The sequence below is a fragment of the Engystomops pustulosus genome, chromosome 5, assembly GCF_040894005.1.
Source record: "Engystomops pustulosus chromosome 5, aEngPut4.maternal, whole genome shotgun sequence".
In the NCBI taxonomy this organism is placed as follows: domain Eukaryota; kingdom Metazoa; phylum Chordata; class Amphibia; order Anura; family Leptodactylidae; genus Engystomops; species Engystomops pustulosus.
In genome coordinates this window covers 70695380-70717755 of record NC_092415.1, presented here as the reverse complement: position 1 = coordinate 70717755, position 22376 = coordinate 70695380, and the positions used below count along the sequence as shown (strand labels likewise).

General features: G+C 42.2%; 1 protein-coding gene across 9 annotated transcripts in view; it reads left to right on the top strand.

The window, feature by feature from the left end:
- FBXO15 (F-box protein 15) overlaps positions 1-22376 on the top strand; it is a 123628-nt gene that overhangs the window by 42788 nt on the left and 58464 nt on the right. For all 9 annotated transcript variants that reach the window (XM_072152326.1, XM_072152325.1, XM_072152324.1 and 6 more), the window contains exon 3: positions 7712-7807. In XM_072152326.1, coding sequence (XP_072008427.1) covers positions 7712-7807 — 96 coding nt within the window. The remainder of the gene's footprint in view (positions 1-7711; positions 7808-22376) is intronic.

The window sequence follows — 22376 nt, the reverse complement described above, 5'->3', positions numbered from 1 at the left end:
GAAAAATAAAAAAGTTATAGAGTTTTGAAGATGGGAAGTGAAAAATGAAAACGCAAAAACGATAATGGGATGCGGCGGGAAAGGGTTAAAAATGACAAATTTTCCAAAAAATGTCTCATTTTTTTACTTAAGTTTTGCAGTTATTTAATAATAATCAGCAAAATATTACCGCTAAAATGAAGTACAACATGTGAGAAAAAAATTAATTTTTGCTTTGATAAGTAACATTGTTCAAAAGTTATAACCATATAAAGCGATGCAATTCAGAATACAAAAAATGGGGCTGAGCCTTAAGCTACAAAATGTCTGCGTCCTGAAGGTGTTAAAGCTATTTGTTTGTTCTACAATTTATAATTCTATTCTCAATTTGATTGATAAGATCTGTTGGTCTATCTATCATGTATATACATGACTTGTCCTATGAAAGCATGACCTGTCTTTATCTGAGATCCATGCTACCAATTGTTTTGTCTCTTCTCATTGATTAACATTGTAAACATTTAGAATGCCTGTAAATTGCTGTGGCTACAGAGAAAACAATCCCCACATTTTAGTTCTTACAAGACAGGTTACTTACTATGCTGCTGTCTGGTAGCGCTGGCCATCAATTACTACAACATTTTAAGCCTGTGGATGAGATGTGGCCCTTAAAGTATAATGTTCGGCATGTTGCTGCAAACTGCAGCGTGGTGTCTGGATTTAACAGGTGTTTGACCATCAATGTAAATAAAGTAGTCTTTTTGGGATTTTTTTGTAAACGCTTTAAAGCTCTATGCGCAAAAGCTATTTAACTGTGAAATACCTCTAGTGGTATAAGGTTGCGTTTGGGAAAGGCATTACTGATTTCCTTTTGTTAGATTTTTCACAATTTTTTGACAGATTACAAAATCACTGGAGGATACAGCTTTAACCCCTTAAGGACGTAGCCATTTTACAGCTTAAGGCTCAGCCCGATTTTTTGGGATTCTGACTTGCGTCGCTTTATATGGTTATAACTTCTGAACACTGTTACTTATCTAAACGATTCTGAGATTGTTTGTTTGTTTGTTTGTTTGTTTGGTTTTTTTCCCCACATGTTGTACTTCATTTTAGTGGTAAATTTCGGCTGAAAAGTTTTACGTTTATTTACAAAAAAAAAAGAAAAAATGATGCCATTTTCGAAATTCAAAATCATCGCGTTTTCAGGCAGATAGATTTACTACCTAAATAAGTTGCTGAATAACATTTCCCATATGTCTACTTTACATTTTCATAATTTTTGAAATATCTGGATAATTTATTTTGATGTCACGCGGCTTACAAATAGATTATCGATTTTCGTATTTTCAGAATTTACTATTTTGGGGATAAATACAGTTTTGAATGAAATTTTACATTTTTAGCATCAAAACCCCCTATATAACCAACCTATTTTCAATGATTGTTAACCCCTTGAGATCTTCACTTCTTCCACCATGGGACATGAACAAGCAATCATCTGATTTCTTTTTCATGACAATACTCTGCAATACTCATGTATTGCAAGGTATTAGCATTGTACATGCATAGGCTGGCACTGTGCCAGTAAGATGACGTCTTAGACAACATCTTACTGGCAGTTCTTGCAGGCAACACTGGGGTCCAGATCGGCGGCCCCCGAAAACAGTTTAGGGGGTTGATTGTGGGGAAGAGATCCCCCTGAGGCATGTTAGATGCCGCTGTCACACTGACCGCGGCATTTAATGGGTTAAACACCCGCGTTCGGAGCCCACTCCGATCGCGGGTGTTACACTGGGGTGCCGGCATCCCGTGTTTCCCGATGCCGGTTCTGCCCAGATCTTGAGCTGAACCGGCATCGGCTCAGCGTCCGATATATCGGGTACTGAGCGCTAAGTCACCGCTCTCAGCGTCCGTTATATCGGGCGCTGAGTGTTAAGGGGTTTAACACATTGTAAGCACAAGAACACAAACAAACAATGCCATAATGCCTGCTTGGGAGATACAGACGGTCCCCTACGTATGGACACCCGTCAGAAAAGTGCCATACATAGGTCTAACAGCCTTGATAAATGTTTTGCAAGTCATTTTAGACAGATTTTTGGCACAAGTCGAAAGTGCGATTTATTTTAAATAAAAAGCCATTATGTCTTTAGAAGGTCTGATGAGCAACAGATTCCAAGTATAATTATGTGCCAAAAGTAAAGCAAAAATGGAAAAGCCAGGTGTGAAAAAGTACACCCTGTGTACTACCTGGTTGATCCTGCAAGTAGTATATGCTTGTTTTAAAGATAAAGCCATGCATGTCTAAGTACTGTCTATTCTTTACGGTGAAACTGGGAATGGCTCATTAAATCAGTTATGGTTCTTATTCATTATATCTCCTGTGGCTGAAAATTACGGATTTGCGCCACAAAAAAACCTCTAGAATGCCTTGTGACATACTTATAAAGGCTTTTAGAACATTTTTTGGCTGTTTTTTTCAGACTCGTTCAACAAGGGTGCAAGGCCTTGTGAAAGAGGGTGTGATAATATGGAAATTAGCTTGTGAGCCAAAAATATTTAAGGAGGGTGCACTAAAAGTAGAGCTTAACAGTCTTATTATCACACATAAATTATCACAATCAGTAATAATTCCCTTTAAGAAACATTATCAAGCAGGGGAAAAAGGAGGATGCTGGAGTAGTTTTCTTTATTAACCTGTTACCGAGATGCCCTGTACTATTATGACCAAGCATTGATTTGGATGTTTGGATACAGCTCAGTTGGAGCCCTCTACATATGAAGTGGTTGTTTGCTGAGATATGGCAGCCTCCGTTCAAGACCTGAGGACTTGTCATATCATAAGATCTGTTGTAATGTGCCAGTGGCACTTGTATGATTGATCGGACAATCTAGGATTAAAGTACCCTAGGGGATCTGAAAAAAAGTTAAATCTAAAACTAAAATAAAAAAAAATATTTTGACCCCTTAACGACTTGGCCTTTTTTAGTTTTTTCACTTCCATTTTTCACTCCCCACCTTCAAAAATCTATAACTTTTTAATTTTTCCACATAAAGAGCTGTGTTATGGCTTATTTTCTGCGTAACAAATTGCACTTCGTAGTGACGGGATTCAATATTCCATGGCCCGTACTGGGAAGCAGGAAAAAAATTCCAAATGCAGTGAAAATACACATTTGCAACGTTTTCTTGTGGGCTTGGATTTAACAGCTTTCACTGTGTGCCACAAATGACATGTCTACTTTATTCCTTAGGTCGGTACGATTAAGGGGATACTAAATTTGTATAGGTTTTATAATGCTTTCATACATTTAAAAAAATTAAAACCTCCTATACAAATTTTTTTTTTTTTTATTTTGCCATCTTCTGGCGGCAATAACTTTTTCATACTTTGGTGTACAGAGCTGTGGGTGGTGTAATTTTTTGTGACTTTTGATGGCGTTTTCATTGCTATCATTTTTAGGACTGTGCGACCTTTTGATCACTTTTTATAAATTTTTATAAAATGGCAAAAAATTTTCATTTTTGAATTTGGACGCTATTTTCCGTTACGGGGCTAAACGCAGTGAAAAACCGTTATTATATTTTGATAGATCGGACATTTTCGGACGCGGCGATACCTAATGTGTTTATGATTTTTACTGTTTATTAATATCAGTTTTAGGGAAAGGGGGGTGATTTGAATTTTTAGTTTTTTTTATTATAATTTTTTTTTTTTTAACTTTTTTTTTACTTTTATTTTTTTTCAGACTCCCTAGGGTACTTTAACCCCAGGTTGTCTGATCGATCCTACCATATACTGCCATACTGCAATATGGCAGTATATGGGGATTTTACTCCTCATTCATTACAATGTGCTAATAGCACATTGTAATGAATAGGTTAAAACGAGACAGCTTCGGGCCTTCGTGAGACCCGAAGCTGTCATGGCAACGGATCACCGCTCCCCGTGACGTCATGGGGGAGCGGCGATCCGCGGCAAGATGGCGGTGCCATCTTTTTGGAGCCTCCGGCAGCATTGTCGGCAGCGATCGCCGTGAAAGCACCCGCAATCGGTGCTAGCACCGATAGCGGGTGTTACCGGTAAGCCTTTGCTGCAATATGCAGCAAAGACTTACCGGCTATGGAGAGGGCTCGGTTTACAGGGGTTAAAACTAAATCGGATGCAATTTTGAAATAAATTTTTTTTTTACTAAATTAATGTGTTTTTCATAAAATGTACAAATTCTCAGTGGATAAAATACCAAAACGCTCCACAAAATTTGATACCCAATCCCTCCCGCGTATAACAATACCCCATATGTGGTGGTCACCTGCTGTATGGGCACACGCCAGGGCATTGAGGGGGGAGCTGCGCCGTTCAGAGCAGATTATGCATTGTCACTTTATAATGGCTATACAATCTTTATTTTTTTACCTATTTGGACATATAAGGGCTTATTTTTTCGACATGAGATGCGCTTTACAAATACTTCATTTTAGTGTGTCTGTAGCTTTTTGATTAGATTTTATTAACTCTTTAATGTATGGAGGAAAACAAAATTGTCAATTTTGGGTTTCTTTTTTTTTGCATATTTTGGGGGTTCCTGCACCATACTCTAAACATACTATAATATTTTTATTCTATAAATCACTACGATTACGGTGGTACCTCATTTATATAGTTTTTTTTATATATTTTACAATTTTACAGGAAAAAATCAAATATAAAGAAAATCTCACTTGTTTTTGCATCGCCATCGTTTCGGAGATATAACTTTAATATTTTTTGGTTGACAAAGCTGGTTTAAGGCTTATTTTTTACGTGTTGAGTTGTCATTTTCAGTGGTATCATTTTGGTGCACATAACTTTTTTTTATCACTTTTTGGAACATTTTTGTGTAGGGATTTTATGAAAATTTACATTTTTGGCAAGTTTTTCAGATTTTGTTTTTACGGCGTTCACCGTACGGGTACAATCATGTGTCTGACTTATTGTAAAGATTGTTACGGACGCGGCGATACCAAATATGTGGGGGGTTTTGGTGATTTTCCGTTTTTTTTTACTTTATTAGATGTGTATAGGGAATGTTTTGTGTTTAGGGGACTTTAACTTTATTTAATTTATTCTTTTTATTAAAAAGTGTGTTGATTTAGTGCTTTTAACTTTTTTTCTTTACTTTTACAGGTTAGCTTGAACAAGCGATCCACTGATCGCTTGTTCAAGCTATTCTTCACCTAATACAGTGTAATACAGATGTATTACACTGTATTTTGTGACACACTGAGCATGCTGCGCACCTCCGAAGGAGATGGCACTGGCAGTCCCGGGGCTGCGATCAGAGGCACTTACACCCCATGGTAAGCGCCGCGGGGGGGTCCAATTACAGTCAAATGCCCCTGACACGCCGCGGTCAGCACGACCACGGCGTGTTAGGGGTTAACACCCGCGATCGGAGAAATCTCCGATTGCGGGTGTTAGAGGCGGGTGTCGGCTATAATATATAGCCGACACCTGCAGCTTCTGGCGCGGGCTCTGTTCTGGAGCCGGAAGCATGACGTACTATTACTGCATTTTGCGTGAGCGCACCTCCCACCATGCAGTAATAGTACGTCAAATGTCGGGAAGGGGTTAAGAAATTTATTTTTCTTGCTTATGGTTTACAATTTTTAAAATCTATTAAAACACAATAAAACTTATATAAATTTAGTATCCCATGATCATACAAACTCAATAAAGGGGAGGTGTCATTTGAAATGAAAAGTGAAAGGCTTAAATGAGGAGAAAATTGCACAAATGTGTCTTTTCGCCAATTTCACCACATTTGGAATTTTTTGCCCTTCTTCCCAGTACATGGTATGGAGTATGAAATACCGTCACTGGAATGTACAATGTGTTACACAGAAAACGCATCTCTGTACATGGAAAAATTTAAAGTGTATGGATTTTTGAAGGTGGGGAGCAGAAAACGTAAAACAAAAATACCCAAAAAAGTCATTAAGAGGTTGAAGTATATTGAAAAGTTTAAAATTTTCTTATGCAAATATTGATTTATGCGATTTTGATAAAAGTTTAATCTACAGTTTAATCCAATATCATGCTGACATCTTGAAGCCAACTTGGGGGGATTTACCACCTAGTATGGGGTATTGGCATACTTGGGAGAAACAGGGAATCAAACTTTGAGGAGTATTTCGGTATTTTGTCCATTGTGAATGTGTAAATTTTTTTTGAAAAAACATATTTATCCAAAAAATAACAATTTCAAAATTGCAGCTCCATTTAGTTTTAACCCCTGTGAAACACTTGAAGGCCTATTCCCACAAAGAAGAAATTCTTAGATATACTTTAGATTAGATTAGAAAATAACATATTCCTTAATTAACTGTTTTAAGTCCTGGTATATACAATTTTTGTTGCCCCGGGATCCGACCATGAATCTGGACGGGCATAGCCGATTATTCTCATTAATAGCTTTTTTGTCTTCACGGCTGCAGTGCTCTTTGCCTCCAACCCTATGTGTCAGAAAAGTAGAACATTTTAAATTTTAAAAATAAAGACTTTTTCCAAATTTTCACCAAATATCTATTTTTTTTCTAAATAAATAACTGGTTTGGCTGAGTGAGAGGCTTGTGACTAGATCCCGCTAGTGGAGCATCCATGGCAATAAGACTCCACACGCCTACACGGTGGCCATAATTGGCAGTCTCCGTAAGGAGAACGCTTACTTCCCAACCCTAGTCACAAGCCTCTCACCCAGCCAAGCCAGTTCCCTACGCTGAACTGAGGAGAACCAATCAGTTCAAAACAGTGCTGTCTACAGTTCGCTTTCTGTTCCTTCTGGAATAGATATACTGGTTTGGTTTTAATCCCACATCATGCCTCTTGTAGGTCATGCTTGATGTCAAGGGAGCTGCCTTACAAGGTAGCTAAAAGAGGCGTGGTCTCCCTTATCCCATCCTGGAAAACTTTGCATATTTCCTCAGAATCCGCCTAGTGGAGCATCCATGGCTATAAGACTCTACACCCGTACATGGTGGCCTTAATTGGCAGTCTCAGTAAGGATAACTCTTACTTCCCGACTAAAGTAACCACATTTTGAAAAAATTTGCTGTGTCAGGAAGGTGTAAAATAGACAAGTCTTTAAGGAGTTGAAGAAGAGTAGAACAGTAAAAGTAACGATGCTTTATGCTGTATTTTTCCCTTCAAGCCAAAAGGCATGGAATAGAGATTTGGGTCATAAACAGTATATCATAACACATGGAGAAATATATGTGAATATTGTTGCCTGGGTTTTAAAAATGGTAATTTCCAGACTTTACCATTTAAAGGGGTTGTCCACTCTTAGCAAATAATTGATTGTTGGCTTGTGTAATGAAAAGTTATAAAATCGGACAATATACTGTCTGCAATTTCAGTTTCTTGAATATAATTTAGGAGTAGAAAGATACTATTGCTATTTGGACAGTCTTTTATTCAGTTAAAATATGTGACATTTCAAGAGACCTGATTTTAGCTTTGTTTTTAGATTTTTTTAACAATGTTAGTAAAACATGTCCCTACAAATATCAGAATGGTGATTTTAATATTATTGCACTTTTTCTGAGTGTAGTTTTTATATCTTCTGAAGTCATAAAACTCAAGGAGGGTGTACTTCTGGACTGCATGTGTTGTATACATATCCCTGAACACTGCAACTTTCGTCTAGTGCTTCTGACTGTACATTTCCTGCTATGTGTTCCTGTATTGCAGTGCTACAATTCCAGTGACAACTACAGTAAATAAAGTCCCATTACTAAGAAAACCCATGGAGAACAAACAATTACTGATGAAAACCTACATAGAAAGGTACACTATATGTTGTTTGAGTGAAATTTCTAGAACAATCCAGTTTGTTGCATGTGAAAGATTTCTGGCCTTGTTTCCAAAATAACCCAAGAGTGATAATGGCTTTAAATTTGAAATGGATTAAATTCTGCAAACCATTTACTAAATCTCTTGATAAACGCATCATTGGATTCTGCTCTGCTCTGATATGCGTTTCAAGCCTAAGCAATGCTATGGTTTAACAGTTGGTGACTTTTTTGGTGTGTAAATTTATCATGTAGAACAGTGGCGTAACAACCACCGTAGCGAGTGCTATGGGGCCCGGGCGCAGGGGGGCCCGCGAAGGACGGGGAAAGTAAACTTTATTAAGTTGCTTCCAGAGCGCTGGTATTGAGATCCGGCAGAATTATACTATGCTAATGATATGTCTCCGGGTCCGTCCCACTACCTCCCCTGACTACAGGCCTCATACCAGGTGGGCGGAGAGGTAGTGGGACAGGCCCAGGCAGGCACATCATTAGCAAAGTATAATTATTGCTGGTCCCTGTACCTCCCCTGAATGAGAAGCTCGGCTGGCCCGCGTGCTCGACTCACGTGCTGCCGGCACCTTGCGTCCGTCCCCCGCCAGCGGCACTGAGCTTTGGCCCCCCTGCCGGCCTGCATCAAACTCTCGCATGCCGACCGGCCAGCACCACTTTCCAGCCGGGCACTGTGCTCCCGGCCGTCAATGTGCTCCCGCCCTCCACTCCCCGCATATTTCCGCTCCCGGTTCCCCTTGCGCTCCCGTGTCAACCCCGCTCTGCTCCCATTTCAATCCTGCTCCGCTCCTGTCTCCCCCTTCCCCCTCGGCTCCCGGCTCCCTGCTCTGACCGCCCCAGGCCAGGGGCGTAACTAGCAGAGGCTGGGCCCCATAGCAGACCATTGAATGGGGCCCCATTCCCCTTATATATATATATACACATATACAGCATATAAACACACACACAGATATTAGCGGACAGAGCCGGGAAACACGGGGGCACTACCGCCACACCCCACGGCTTGCAGTTAATATATTCAGAGATGGTACAGTAATATGGGATGTTAACACAGGTGGTGCTCAGCATATAGAGTATAGATAACGGAAGATAGCATGAAAAAGAGGCATATGCGGCACTCACCCGTTAAAATTCTTCTTTATTGTAGTCTTCACATAAGATCAGTCCGACATAGTACAGCCAAAGTGGGGCAGAGGTAGGAGCAGGGGGTCAAAAAGAGGCGACAGCCGTTTCGCGCCGTCTGGCGCTTTCTCTAGCCTGTAGAGTGTGGCGTCCTCACCTGGTTCTTAATGCGGCCGGCGAGACGTCACACCCCCCGTTGCTCAGCAACCGGGACGCTGTTAGGCATAGCGGCAGGAAGTAAGCCAAACTATGCACTAAGGCGCTGTGCGGACAAGGCAACATATACTAAGTTAAACACATAGCAGGATTTACTCGGACGGTAAACATATTTCTACTAGATCATGCACAGAAACACAGAAAAAAAACATATAATAAGGTAGCGGCATAAAATTAGCCTGATATAAGCAGAGAGATGAACCAAAGCGTGCGCACTAATATGCGCAGTCGCAGGGAAGCGGTAATTAAAGAGGATAAAAAATAAGCTTACAAGAACACCCCATGTCATTCTTATCATTTAGTCCCAGGGGGCCCATGGCATTGGTTCTCAGAATCCATCTTGCCTCCTTCCTCAGGAGTTCCCTGTGGCGATCCCCGCCATTAGGCGGTACCGGAACATATTCAATGCCATCAAAGTGGAGAATGCCGGTATTTCCTCCGTGTACCCTATTGACGTGCTCAATGAGTCTAGGGGCACCCCTGCCGCTTTTTACTGACTGGCAATGTTCGCTAAATCTGATATTAAGGGGGCGAATGGTCTTACCGATATAAAAATGGCCACAGTGACAGAAAACCGCGTACACCACATATTGTGACTTACAAGAGATAAATTGTCGTGGAGCTATTCTGACCCCTCCGATGCTCAGCTCGCGTTTTTTAACATTTTGAGAGCAAAACTTGCAGTGACCGCAGCAATAATTACCATTTGGAATTGTTCTATCAAGCCAGTTCTTTTGTATGGAGAAAATAGAATAGAAGAGAACACAAATGGGGCAGGAGGAGATAGCAACGATCTTCTAGTAGTTAATTTAACCGATATTGAATTGAGTCCTGAATGTACATCGCTATTGGCCATCTGACAACTTTAATTTTGTAGATTTTGAAATCGACCTCTTCAAAGGGGTTCGTAATATTAATTTGAAAAGGTTTTTCTCAATAAACGCATCCAAAAATATAAACAATACTGTCCATCTTCCAAAAAAAGAGGGCGAAATACCCATCCACATAGGGCCCCTGGGCTTCATGGTGCATGACCCCCTAGAACCGCAGGATCGAGAATGCCTACTGGCTCTAATGGATCTTGATAATTCACAGATCCACCAGACTAAATCTGAAACAGGGGCAGGCTTTAGAGGAGGGAATAGATCCACGTTTAATCCCCCACTAGTCATGGGAGGTGCCCTCTTCCAGTTTCAAAAAAGGGTCTTACAAAGCTTAAAAGCCCTAGTTTATGAGAGAGATCCCGACAACATTACAAAGGAGGAAAAAGCAGCCCTGAATTGGCTCAAAGACAATAAGGCCCTAGTAGTTAAAAGAGCAGATAAGGGGGGTAATGCGGTGGTGATGACCCGAGAGTACTATAAAAAAGAAGCTTACAGGCAACTGGAAAACCCAGACGTCTATACTAAACTAACCTCCGACCCCACGTTAAAAATTAAAAATAAGCTCTGCTCTTTTCTTAGAACAGGAGTTGAAAAGGATATCCTGAGTAAATCTGTGGCTGAAAAATTATTACCTCCCTTCCCTCAGAAACCAGCATGGTACTTCTTACCGAAAATCCATAAAACCCTACAATCCCCCCCAGGGCGCCCCATAGTGGCCGGAGTGGGTTCTGTCACCGAGTCTCTCTCCAGGTATGTGGATTGGATCTTACAACCCATTTTGCAAGCGATTCCCACATACCTGAAAGACACTAACGACTTCTTGCGCAATTTAAAAGACGCCCCCTGGCAAGATGGGTTTATACTAGCCACCATAGACGTGGAAAGCTTATATACGAGAATTCCCCATCATTTAGGGATAGAAGCCGTACGTAAAGTCCTGGTCAACTCTGATAGAGATACGAGTTTCATAAACTTTATCTGCGATGCAATACACTTTATCCTTACCAATAATACCTTTCAGTTTGAAGACGCTTGGTATAAGCAGAGAGATGGCACGGCCATGGGTACGCCCATGGCCTGCACTTATGCCAACATATTTTTGGCTGTTCTTGAAGACAAATATATTTTTTCAAAAGAAAATTCTTATGCTAAGCACATACACTCATTCTGGAGGTATGTGGACGATATTTTGGTCATATGGTCAGGGACAGAGGTACAATTCCAGGAATTTATCACTTATATTAATAATAATAACATGAATATGTTTTTTACATTTAAAACCTCTAATACAGAATGTGAATTCCTCGACGTCCTAGTCCGGGTACAAAACTCCACACTAACCACCACAGTCTTTAGAAAGAGTACCTCGACTAACAGCCTTCTACATCATAACAGTTATCACCCTCAGCATGTTAAAGCAGCGGTCCCGTACGGACAGTTTGTACGTCTCAGACGGGTTAATAGTGAAGACGATGCCTTTCTATCTCAAGCGGAGGACTTAAAAATAAGGCTACTTAAAAGGGGTTATCCCCCTCAAACCATTAATGAAGCCTTTCAAAAAGCAGCTGCCCTCAAACACAAAAATCTTTTGCACCCCAAACATACTAGACACAGACATAAGAACCACGAGCGTTTCACTTTCACCTTCAATTTTAGCCCCATGGCCCAAAGAATTAAAAATGCAATTTATAAAAATTGGTATATGCTGACCGAAGATCCAGTGCTTAGGGACCTAATCACTGCACCCCCCCTGATCTCCTTTAGGAGAACCAGAAGTATCAAAGATCACTTAGTACGCAGTCGTCTACCCTCCATACAAAAGAACTGGCTTGATAGAACAATTCCAAATGGTAATTATTGCTGCGGTCACTGCAAGTTTTGCTCTCAAAATGTTAAAAAACGCGAGCTGAGCATCGGAGGGGTCAGAATAGCTCCACGACAATTTATCTCTTGTAAGTCACAATATGTGGTGTACGCGGTTTTCTGTCCCTGTGGCCATTTTTATATCGGTAAGACCATTCGCCCCCTTAATATCAGATTTAGCGAACATTGCCAGTCAGTAAAAAGCGGCAGGGGTGCCCCTAGACTCATTGAGCACGTCAATAGGGTACACGGAGGAAATACCGGCATTCTCCGCTTTGGTGGCATTGAATATGTTCCGGTACCGCCTAATGGCGGGGATCGCCACAGGGAACTCCTGAGGAAGGAGGCAAGATGGATTCTGAGAACCAATGCCATGGGCCCCCTGGGACTAAATGATAAGAATGACATGGGGGTGTTCTTGTAAGCTTATTTTTTATCCTCTTTAATTACCGCTTCCCTGCGACTGCGCATATTAGTGCGCACGCTTTGGTTCATCTCTCTGCTTATATCAGGCTAATTTTATGCCGCTACCTTATTATATGTTTTTTTTCTGTGTTTCTGTGCATGATCTAGTAGAAATATGTTTACCGTCCGAGTAAATCCTGCTATGTGTTTAACTTAGTATATGTTGCCTTGTCCGCACAGCGCCTTAGTGCATAGTTTGGCTTACTTCCTGCCGCTATGCCTAACAGCGTCCCGGTTGCTGAGCAACGGGGGGGTGTGACGTCTCGCCGGCCGCATTAAGAACCAGGTGAGGACGCCACACTCTACAGGCTAGAGAAAGCGCCAGACGGCGCGAAACGGCTGTCGCCTCTTTTTGACCCCCTGCTCCTACCTCTGCCCCACTTTGGCTGTACTATGTCGGACTGATCTTATGTGAAGACTACAATAAAGAAGAATTTTAACGGGTGAGTGCCGCAGATGCCTCTTTTTTTCATGCTACACACACAGATATACAGCATATATACACACGCATCGAGTATATACAGGATACACACAGATGCAGCATATATACACATGCATCCAGTATATACACAACATACACACAGATATACAGCATACACACACATCCAGTATATACAGCATACATACACACACATCCAGTATATACAGCATACACACACATATACAGCATATACACAAGCATCCAGTATATACAGCATACACACAGATATAAAGTATATATACACACACATCCGGTATATAAAGTAAACACACAGATATACAGCATATATACACACGCATCCACTATATACAGCATACACACACATATACAGCATATATACACATGCATCCAGTATATACAGCATACACACAGAAATACAGCATACATACATTAACACATCCAGTCTATACTCAACATACACACACATACACACAGATATACACATATACACACACACATGCAGTAATTTTACTTACCCACCTTCAGCTCAGCTCAGATGTCACTCGGTGGGTTTCAGGGGTGTACCTAGACCAGTGATGGGCAACCTTTTGAGCTTGTTGTGTCAAAATTCGCCAAAAAAACGAGCATAACTCGGGTGCTGTGTCACCTTTAGGAAAAACCTAATTTTGTAATAACATGTCCAGCAGCGGCCTCCCCTTATTAATAACATGTCCAGCAGCGGCCTCCCCTTATTAATAACATGTCCAGCAGCGGCCTCCCTTTACTGTTAAAATACCCCTAGCGGCCTCCCTTTACTACTAAAATACTCCTAGCGGCCTCCCTTTACTACTAAAATACCCCTAGCGGCCTCCCTTTACTACTAAAATACCCCTAGCGGCCTCCCTTTACTACTAAAATACCCCTAGCAGCCTTCCTTTACTACTAAAATACCCCTAGCGGCCTCCTTTTACTACTAAAATACTCCTAGCGGCCTCCCTTTTACTACTAAAATACTCCTAGCGGCCTCCCTTTACTACTAAAATACCCCTAGCGGCCTCCCTTTACTACTAAAATACCCCTAGCGGCCTCCCTTTACTACTAAAATACCCCTAGCGGCCTCCCTTTACTACTAAAATACCCCTAGCGGCCTCCCTTTACTACTAAAATACCCCTAGAGGCCTCCCTTTACTACTAAAATACCCCTAGCGGCCTCCCTTTACTACTAAAATACCCCTAGCGGCCTCCCTTTACTACTAAAATACCCCTAGCGGCCTCCTTTTACTACTAAAATACCCCTAGCGGCCTCCCTTTACTACTAAAATACCCCTAGCGGCCTCCCTTTACTACTAAAATACCCCTAGCGGCCTCCCTTTAAATATAATATAATAATAAACTTACATACTTACCCAGTGATGTCTTCTTCCCTGTAGCTTTACTGCAGGTCTGACGATAATGGCGGCTCGGCTCCTCCAGGTTGCACTGCGCGACTCGGGTCACATGACTGACGTGACCTGACGTCAGGTCGCCTCAGTCATGTGACGAGCAGCGCGCATTGCAGCCTGGAGGAGCCGGAGGAGTTGCAGAAGGTGGGCGGACCAACGCGGCGCCGGACAGGTAAGCAGGGGGCAGAAACACAGGGACAGGGGCGGGACATTAACACAGGGGCAGCACATTACACAGGGACATTAACACAGGGGGAGCACATTACACAGGGACAGAAACACAAGGACGGGGGCGGGACATTAACATAGGGGTAGCACATTACACAGGGAGGGGGGCGGACAGCGGGCGCTGGGCGGCCGCGTGTCAGCAAAAATGACTACGCGTGTCAGTGCTGACACGCGTGTCATAGGTTCGCCATCACTGACCTAGACTGTGCTGACTTAGGCGAGCCAAAGAGAGACGCCCCCCCTTGCCCATGCATACAGCGTCCTACCATGTAATATAAAATGCATACAGTGTATCGCCATGTAGTATAACATGCATACAGTTTACCGCCATGTAATTTAAAATGCATATAGCATACCGCCATGTAGTATAAAATGCATACAGCGTATCGCCATGTAGTATAAAATGCATACAGCATACCTCCATGTAGTATAAAATGCATACAGCGTACCGCCATGTGGTATAAAATGCATAGAGAGACACCCCCCAGCCCATGCATACTGTGTCCTGCCATGTAATATAAAATGCATACAGTGTATCGCCATGTAGTATAACATGCATACAGTTTACCGCCATGTAATTTAAAATGCATATAGCATTCTGCAATGTAGTATAACATGCATACAGTGTATCACCATGTGGTATAAAATGCATACAGCGTAACGTCAGGAAGTATAAAATGCACACAGCGTACCGCCATGTGGTATAAAATGCATACAGAGTACCGCCATGAGGTACAAAATAGAAGCCCTGATAAATATCACAAATGTTGCATATACATACAGCATATACACACACATACATATATACACAGATACACACATATATAATAATAATAATTCTTTATTTATTTAGCGCACTCAGATTACGCAGCGCTGCACAAAGCATGTAAAAAATTGGTCCAGATACACACACATATATATATACAAAGATAAAGTAACCTTACCTCTCTGTTGTGTTCTTGTGTTCGGCGCCTTGTCCTGCAGCGGTGGGGGAGCCGGGAGCGGGAAGACTTCATAGCCGGTGAGGGGGGGGGATATGGAGCCTGGAGCTTGAGCGGGGGCGGTCGGAGCAGGGAGCTGGGAGCCAAGGGGGAGACGGGAGCGGAGCAGAATTGAAATGGGAGCAGAGCGGGGTTGACACGGGAGCGCAAGGGGAACCGGGAGCGGAAATATGCGGGGAGCGGAGGGCGGGAGCACATTGACGGCCGGGAGCACAGTGCCCGGCTGGAAAGTGGTGCTGGCCGGACGGTATGCGGGGGTTTGATGCAGGCCGGACGGTATGCGGGGGTTTGATGCAGGCCGGCAGGGGGGCCAAAGCTCAGTGCCGCCGGCGGGGGACGGACGCAAGGTGCCGGCAGCACGTGAGGCGAGCGCGCGGGCCAGCCGAGCTTCTCATTCAGGGGAGGTACAGGGACCAGCAGGAATTATACTTTGCTAATGATGTGCCCGCCTGGGCCCGTCCCACTACCTCTCCGCCCACCTGGTATGAGGCCTGTAGTCAGGGGAGGTAGTGGAACGGACCTGGAGACCTATTATTAGCATAGTATAATTCTGCCGGCTCTCAATACCAGCGATCTGGAAGCAACTTAATAAAGTTTACTTTCCCCGTCCTTCGTGGGCCCCCCTGCACCCGGGCCCCGTAGCACTCGCTACGTTGGTTGTTACGCCACAGCTCCAGGCTCCATATCCCCCCCCCCCCTCACCGGCTATCAAGTCTTCCTGCTCCCGGCTCCCCCTCCGCTCCCGTGTCAACCCCGCTCTGCTCCCATTTCAATCCTTCTCCGCTCCTGTCTCCCCCTTCCCCCTCGGCTCCCTGCTCCGACCGCCCCCGCTCAAACTCCAGGCTTCATATCCCCCCCTCACCGGCTATGAAGTCTTCCCGCTCCCGGCTCCCCCACCGCTGCAGGACAAGGCGCCGAACACAAGAACACAACAGAGAGGTAAGGTTACTTTATCTTCGTGTATATGTGTATATGTTGTATGTATATGCAACATTTGTGATATTTATCAGGGCTTCTATTTTGTACCTCATGGCGGTACTCTGTATGCATTTTATACCACATGGCGAAACGCTGTATGCATTTTATACTACATGGCGGTATGCTGTATGCATTTTATACTACATGGCAGTATGCTGTATGCATTTTACACTACATGGCGGTATGCTGTATGCATTTTACACTACATGGCGATACGCTGTATGCATTTTATACTACATGGCGATACGCTGTATGCATTTTATACTACATGGCGGTATGCTGTATGCATTTTACACTACATGGCGATACGCTGTATGCATTTTATACTACTTGGCGATGCGCTGTATGCATGTTATACTACATGGCGGTAAGCTATATGCATTTTAAATTACATGGCGGTAAACTGTATGCATGTTATACTACATGGCGATACACTGTATGCATTTTATATTACATGGCAGGACGCTGTATGCATGGGCAAGGGGGGGGGGCGTCTTTCTATGGCTCTCCTAAGTCAGCAGACAGTCTAGGTACACCCCTGAAACCCACCGAGTGACATTCGAGCTGAGCTGAAGGTGGGTAAGTAAAATTACTGCATATGTGTGTGTGTAAATGTGTATATCTGTGTGTATGTGTGTGTATGTTGAGTATAGACTGGATGTGTTAATGTATGTATGCCGTATATCTGTGTGTATGCTGTATATACTGGATGCATGTGTATATATGCTGTATATGTGTGTGTATGCTGTATATAGTGGATGCGTGTGTATATATGCTGTATATCTGTGTGTATGTTGTGTATATACTGGATGTGTGTGTACATATGCTGTATATGTGTGTGTATGCTGTATATAGTGGATGTGTGTATGTATGCTGTATATCTGTGTGTTTACTTTATATACCGGATGTGTGTGTATATATACTTTATATCTGTGTGTATGCTGTATATACTGGATGCGTGTGTATATGCTGTATATGTGTGTGTATGCTGTATATACTGGATGTGTGTGTATGTATGCTGTATATACTGGATGTGTGTGTGTATGCTGTATATCTGTGTGTATGTGGTGTATATACTGGATGCAAGTGTATATATGCTGTATATCTGTGTGTGTGTGTTTATATGCTGTATATGTGTATATACATGCATATATATATATATATATATATATATATATATGGGGAATGGGGCCCCATTCAATGGTCTGCTATGGGGCCCAGCCTCTGCTAGTTACGCCCCTGATGTAGAACCTTTCTTGCAAGGAAATCTATTTGATTATATTTGATTATTTTTACATCGGATTTCAGTTCATGGCTATTGTTGATAATTTAGATTTGTTGTTCTCAGACTGAAAGAGCCTTGTGTTACACAGCTGCCCACACTGTCTTCAATCCATATTGTGTTTGAACGGACTTGACAACCTTTTTTTGTGTTATTTTATTCTTTTATGGAGCACTATGTAGAGAATTTCTTCACTCACAGACTTTGTCCTCATTGGGGTTCACAATCTAAATGTCAAATTAAAGCAATCAGTAAAGTTTTGGAAAGGGTAACCAAGTGGTTACCTTGCAGCGTTTTTGTTTTTGTGGAAAAAAAAAATCTGTACATCTGCTTTCAAGCTTTCTGACATGGATTTAGAACAAAATGCCCTATTATAATTTATATATACTAATGGAAAATCCAGGTCAAAAACTGTTGTGTGAACATACCTTTAGAAGACAAGTTAAAATGATTGATCACTGATTCCAGGACCGCTGTGTGATATTGGGGTAGCACCGACTGATATTAAGATAAATCACACCTCAATTTGTCCTAAATACAGATGAGCTGAACAGACGTTGGTCTTTGGGCTACGCAACCCAGACATATTGCAAATTGACGCATAAAGCAACTAGCCACGGCCATGATTGGCCAAGGCGATACCAGATGACATCAAGATTATGGCTTTGTGGTTTACAGTGCTATAGATACATACATCTAAAGATATAATTGCAAATGCATGATGCAGATAAAGATCCAGTTCACAACTATTTTTTAACTGCCTGTATGTCCGTTCTGTAGCTCCCAGAACCATAAAGGGGTATTCCAGGTATATGAACGTCTTCTACAGAAATCCATAATGCTACAAATAAATGAATCCAACAAAACTCAATGTCATTAATCACAGAATGGAGCTTAAAGGGGTATTCTAGGAATCCGCATAATTCATATACAAGTGGGTACTCAAAATATAAGCTAATGTGTAATTAGTTGTTGTTTAAAATTTTGCTCCCCTTAGCAGAAAATGCTGATGACGTAGACTGTAATGAAGAATTAAAATGCTACTGGCCCTTTAATCAGTCCGTTAATTTCCTCCACGCGGTCCGTTGCAGGACAGAAGATGGCTGCTGGTCACATGTCCACATCACATGTCCTGTACCTGCCTGGGCAGGTCATGTGATCACCACTAAGTTTGGCTGTAGTCAGTTGTTGCAGGGCATCCAGTATGGCCAGTGTTTTGGTGATGGCAGTTACACATCATTACTATGGTAGCAGAGCAAGAAAACCTGTTATATCATCACTGGGAGCAGAGCATAAGTGGTAGGAGGAGTTACTGAGAACTAAAGGATCATGGAACTTGTAGTTTCCAGTGGCGGCCATCTTAGTGATAACTCCACCTACTTTAGAGAGGCCATAAATTTTGTAAATAATAAAATCAAATTATTTAAGCTCCGTTTTGTGACTAATGACATTGAGTATTTTTGTATTCATTTATTTATATCATCATGGGTTTTTGTGTCAGACCTTCATATTCCCGGAATACCCCTTTAAATAGTTTGCTTTAATAATCCTCAACATTTTATAGGCTTTCTAAAGTAGGCGGAGTTCTCTCCAAGGTGGGCACCACAGGATATTACAATACCCATGATCCTTTCTCAGTAACAGCTCTTCCCTCATATACTTTGTTCCCAGTGATAATCTAACAGACTGTCCTGCTCTGTTACCACAGTAATGATGTGTAACTGCCATCCCTGCACATTACCTCACTGAGATGATGTCTCACCACAACACTGGCCATACTGGATGCACTGCAACCAACCGACTACAGCCAAACATAGAGATGGTTACATGACCTTCCCAGGCAAGTGCAGAACATGTGATATGGACATGTGATCAGCAGCCATCTTCTATCCTGTGTCTCCTCCACAGGGACAAAGTCACAGGACTGATCAAAGGGCCAGTACCATTTTAATTCTTCATCACAGTGTATGTCCACAGCATTTTTCTGCTAAGGGGAGCAACATTTTTAACAACAACTAATTTACATATTCGCTTATATTTTAATCCCTTAACGTCTGGACCCTTTTTTTGTTTTTTCATTTCCATTTTTCATTCCCCGCCTTCAAAAATCTATAAGTTTTTTATTTTTACACTTAAAGATCTCTGTCAAGGCTTGTTTTCTGTGTAACAAATTACACTTCATAGTGATGGCATTTAATATTCCATACCCTGTACTGGGAAGCGGAAAAAGAAATTCCAAATGCAGTGAAAATGGTGAAAAACGCATTTGCAGTTTTCTTGTGGGCTTGGATTTTATGTCTTTCACTGTGTACCACAAATGCTTTCTTTTTTGGGTTGTGTGCGAGACACAAGTTCAGAATGGAGACAGTACGTTCAGCGATAACTCAAATCACTCCGGAAGCATTTATGTGCACAATTGATTTGCAGGATGCCTATTACCATGTACCAATATACAGAGCATCCAAAAAATTCCTCAGGTTCACGATTCTCACCCCCGAAATTGTCATAATACCATACTTGGATGATCTATTGATTGTAGCAGGATCGGAGCAAGAGTTGATCCAACACAGAGACCTTACCATCTATACTCTCCAACATCTAGGCTGGATCATAAATTGGAACAAGTCACTCCTGGCTCCCAACTGGATTGCTACGTTTCTGGGCGTCTCTCTGAACTCCTCATCACTTCAGATGTCATTGTTTCCAGAGGAGAAGATGCTAAGAATTGCTTGGGAAGTGAAAATATTTCAGGAGAAACTCATTTGTTCTATAAGAAGTGCGATTAAGCTGTTGGGCCAGTTAACAGCCTGTATTCAATCGGTACAGTGGAGTGAGTCAGGCTACAAAATTGGATCCTGACTATGTGGGACAAAGACCCAGCTCATCGAGAACGGAAGATAGAAATCCCTTCAGAAGTCAAGGGATCCTTAACTTGGTGGATGCATCAAGAAAACTTGAGAAGAGGGGTACCTTGGCATTCATGGCCATTAATATGAGTCCAAACAGACGCAAGTCTATCCAGATGGGGAGCCAATTTCAAAGGAACCTTTGCTCAGAGAATATGGCCCCTATCGGTTCAGGGCCGCTCTTCAAATTATCGGGAGTTGAGAGCCATGTGGGAATCCCTGAAAAACAGCGGAGACCTATTTAAGTTCTTCCATGTGAAAGTCTATTCAGACAACGTTACCACAGTGGCCCATCTATGCCAAAGAATCCCAATCTGCTTCTCCCGTCAGAGCAAATCTTCCATTGGGCAGAAAACAATGTTCTGTCTCTATCTGCAGTCCACTTAAAGGGGGAAGAGAACGCAATAGAAGACTATATCAGCAGGAGGTCTATCGACCAAAACAAATGGTGCCTAAACAACAAGGTCTTCCAATATCGGATGCAGAAATAGGGAACTCTGGAAATAGACCTATTTGCAACACGTGCCAATTAAAAAACAAACCATTTTTTCTTGCTAGATGGGTAAAGTCCTATGGTCCAACTAGGTGCCTTCAGCCATCCCTGGGACACGTCACTGATGTATGCCTTCCCACCAATTCCTATCATCTCAAAGGTGGTGCAGAAGATTCCGAGAGAAAAGGAAAAAGTAATCCTAGTCGTTTCCTTCTGGCTGAAGAAAATATGGTTCCGGTCACTGAGGAAGATGTCCTTAGAAGGACCAATTCTCCTTCCTCCCCGTTCGGATCTACTGTTTCAAGGACCAATACTTCATTCAGATCCCCAGGCTCTCCAGTTGTCGGCTTGGATCCTGAGAGGGAGTTGCTGAAAAGCCAAAGGGTTGTCTCTAGGTCATATCTAAATCTGTTACTTATCCTATTTACTCTCGCATTTGGAAAAAGTTTGTGTCCTTTAGTGGGTCGAGGGTTCCTGACCAACATTCCCCTAATATTTCACAGGTGTTAGACTTCCTTCAAGTGGGCTTCGACAAGGGCTTAAAAATCCACCCCTTGAAGGTCCAGATATCTGCATTGAGTGCATTCTTTGACAGACCTTATATTTTGATAGATGGGGTATTTTCGGACGTGGCAATACCTAATGTGTTTTTGATTTTTACTGTTTATTTATGTTTATATGACTTCTAGGGAAAGGGGGGTGATTTGAATTTTTATGTTTTTTTTTTTTTTTATTATGATTTTTTTTTTAATTTTTTTTTTAATTTTTCTATTTTTCAGACCCCCCCCCCCCCAGGTTACTTTAACCCTAGGTTGTGTGATCCATCCTTCCATATACTGCCATTCTACAGTATGGCTGCGTATGTTGATTTTCCTCCTCATTCATTACAATGTATAATTAGCACATTGTAATGAATGGGTTAAAAGGAGACAGCCTAGGGTCTTTGGAAAACCTGAGGCTGTCATGGCATCGGATCAATGCTCCCCAATGAAGTCACCGGGAGCGACGATCTTCGGCAAGATGGCGGTGCCCATGCGCCATACCGCCGGCGATCAGTGGGATAACACCCGCGATCGGTGCTAGGTAAACTGAGTAGATTTCAAATAAAAAAGGGGAATCTAGAAAGGACATTTCAGTCCTGGCTGAAGGGGGCTAGTCTTTTGGTGGGGTTAACCCTAGTGACTTTATGTTCACTTTATGTTGGATTTCTGTACAAGTAGTCAGAACAGGTATATTTGGGTTGACAAGGAT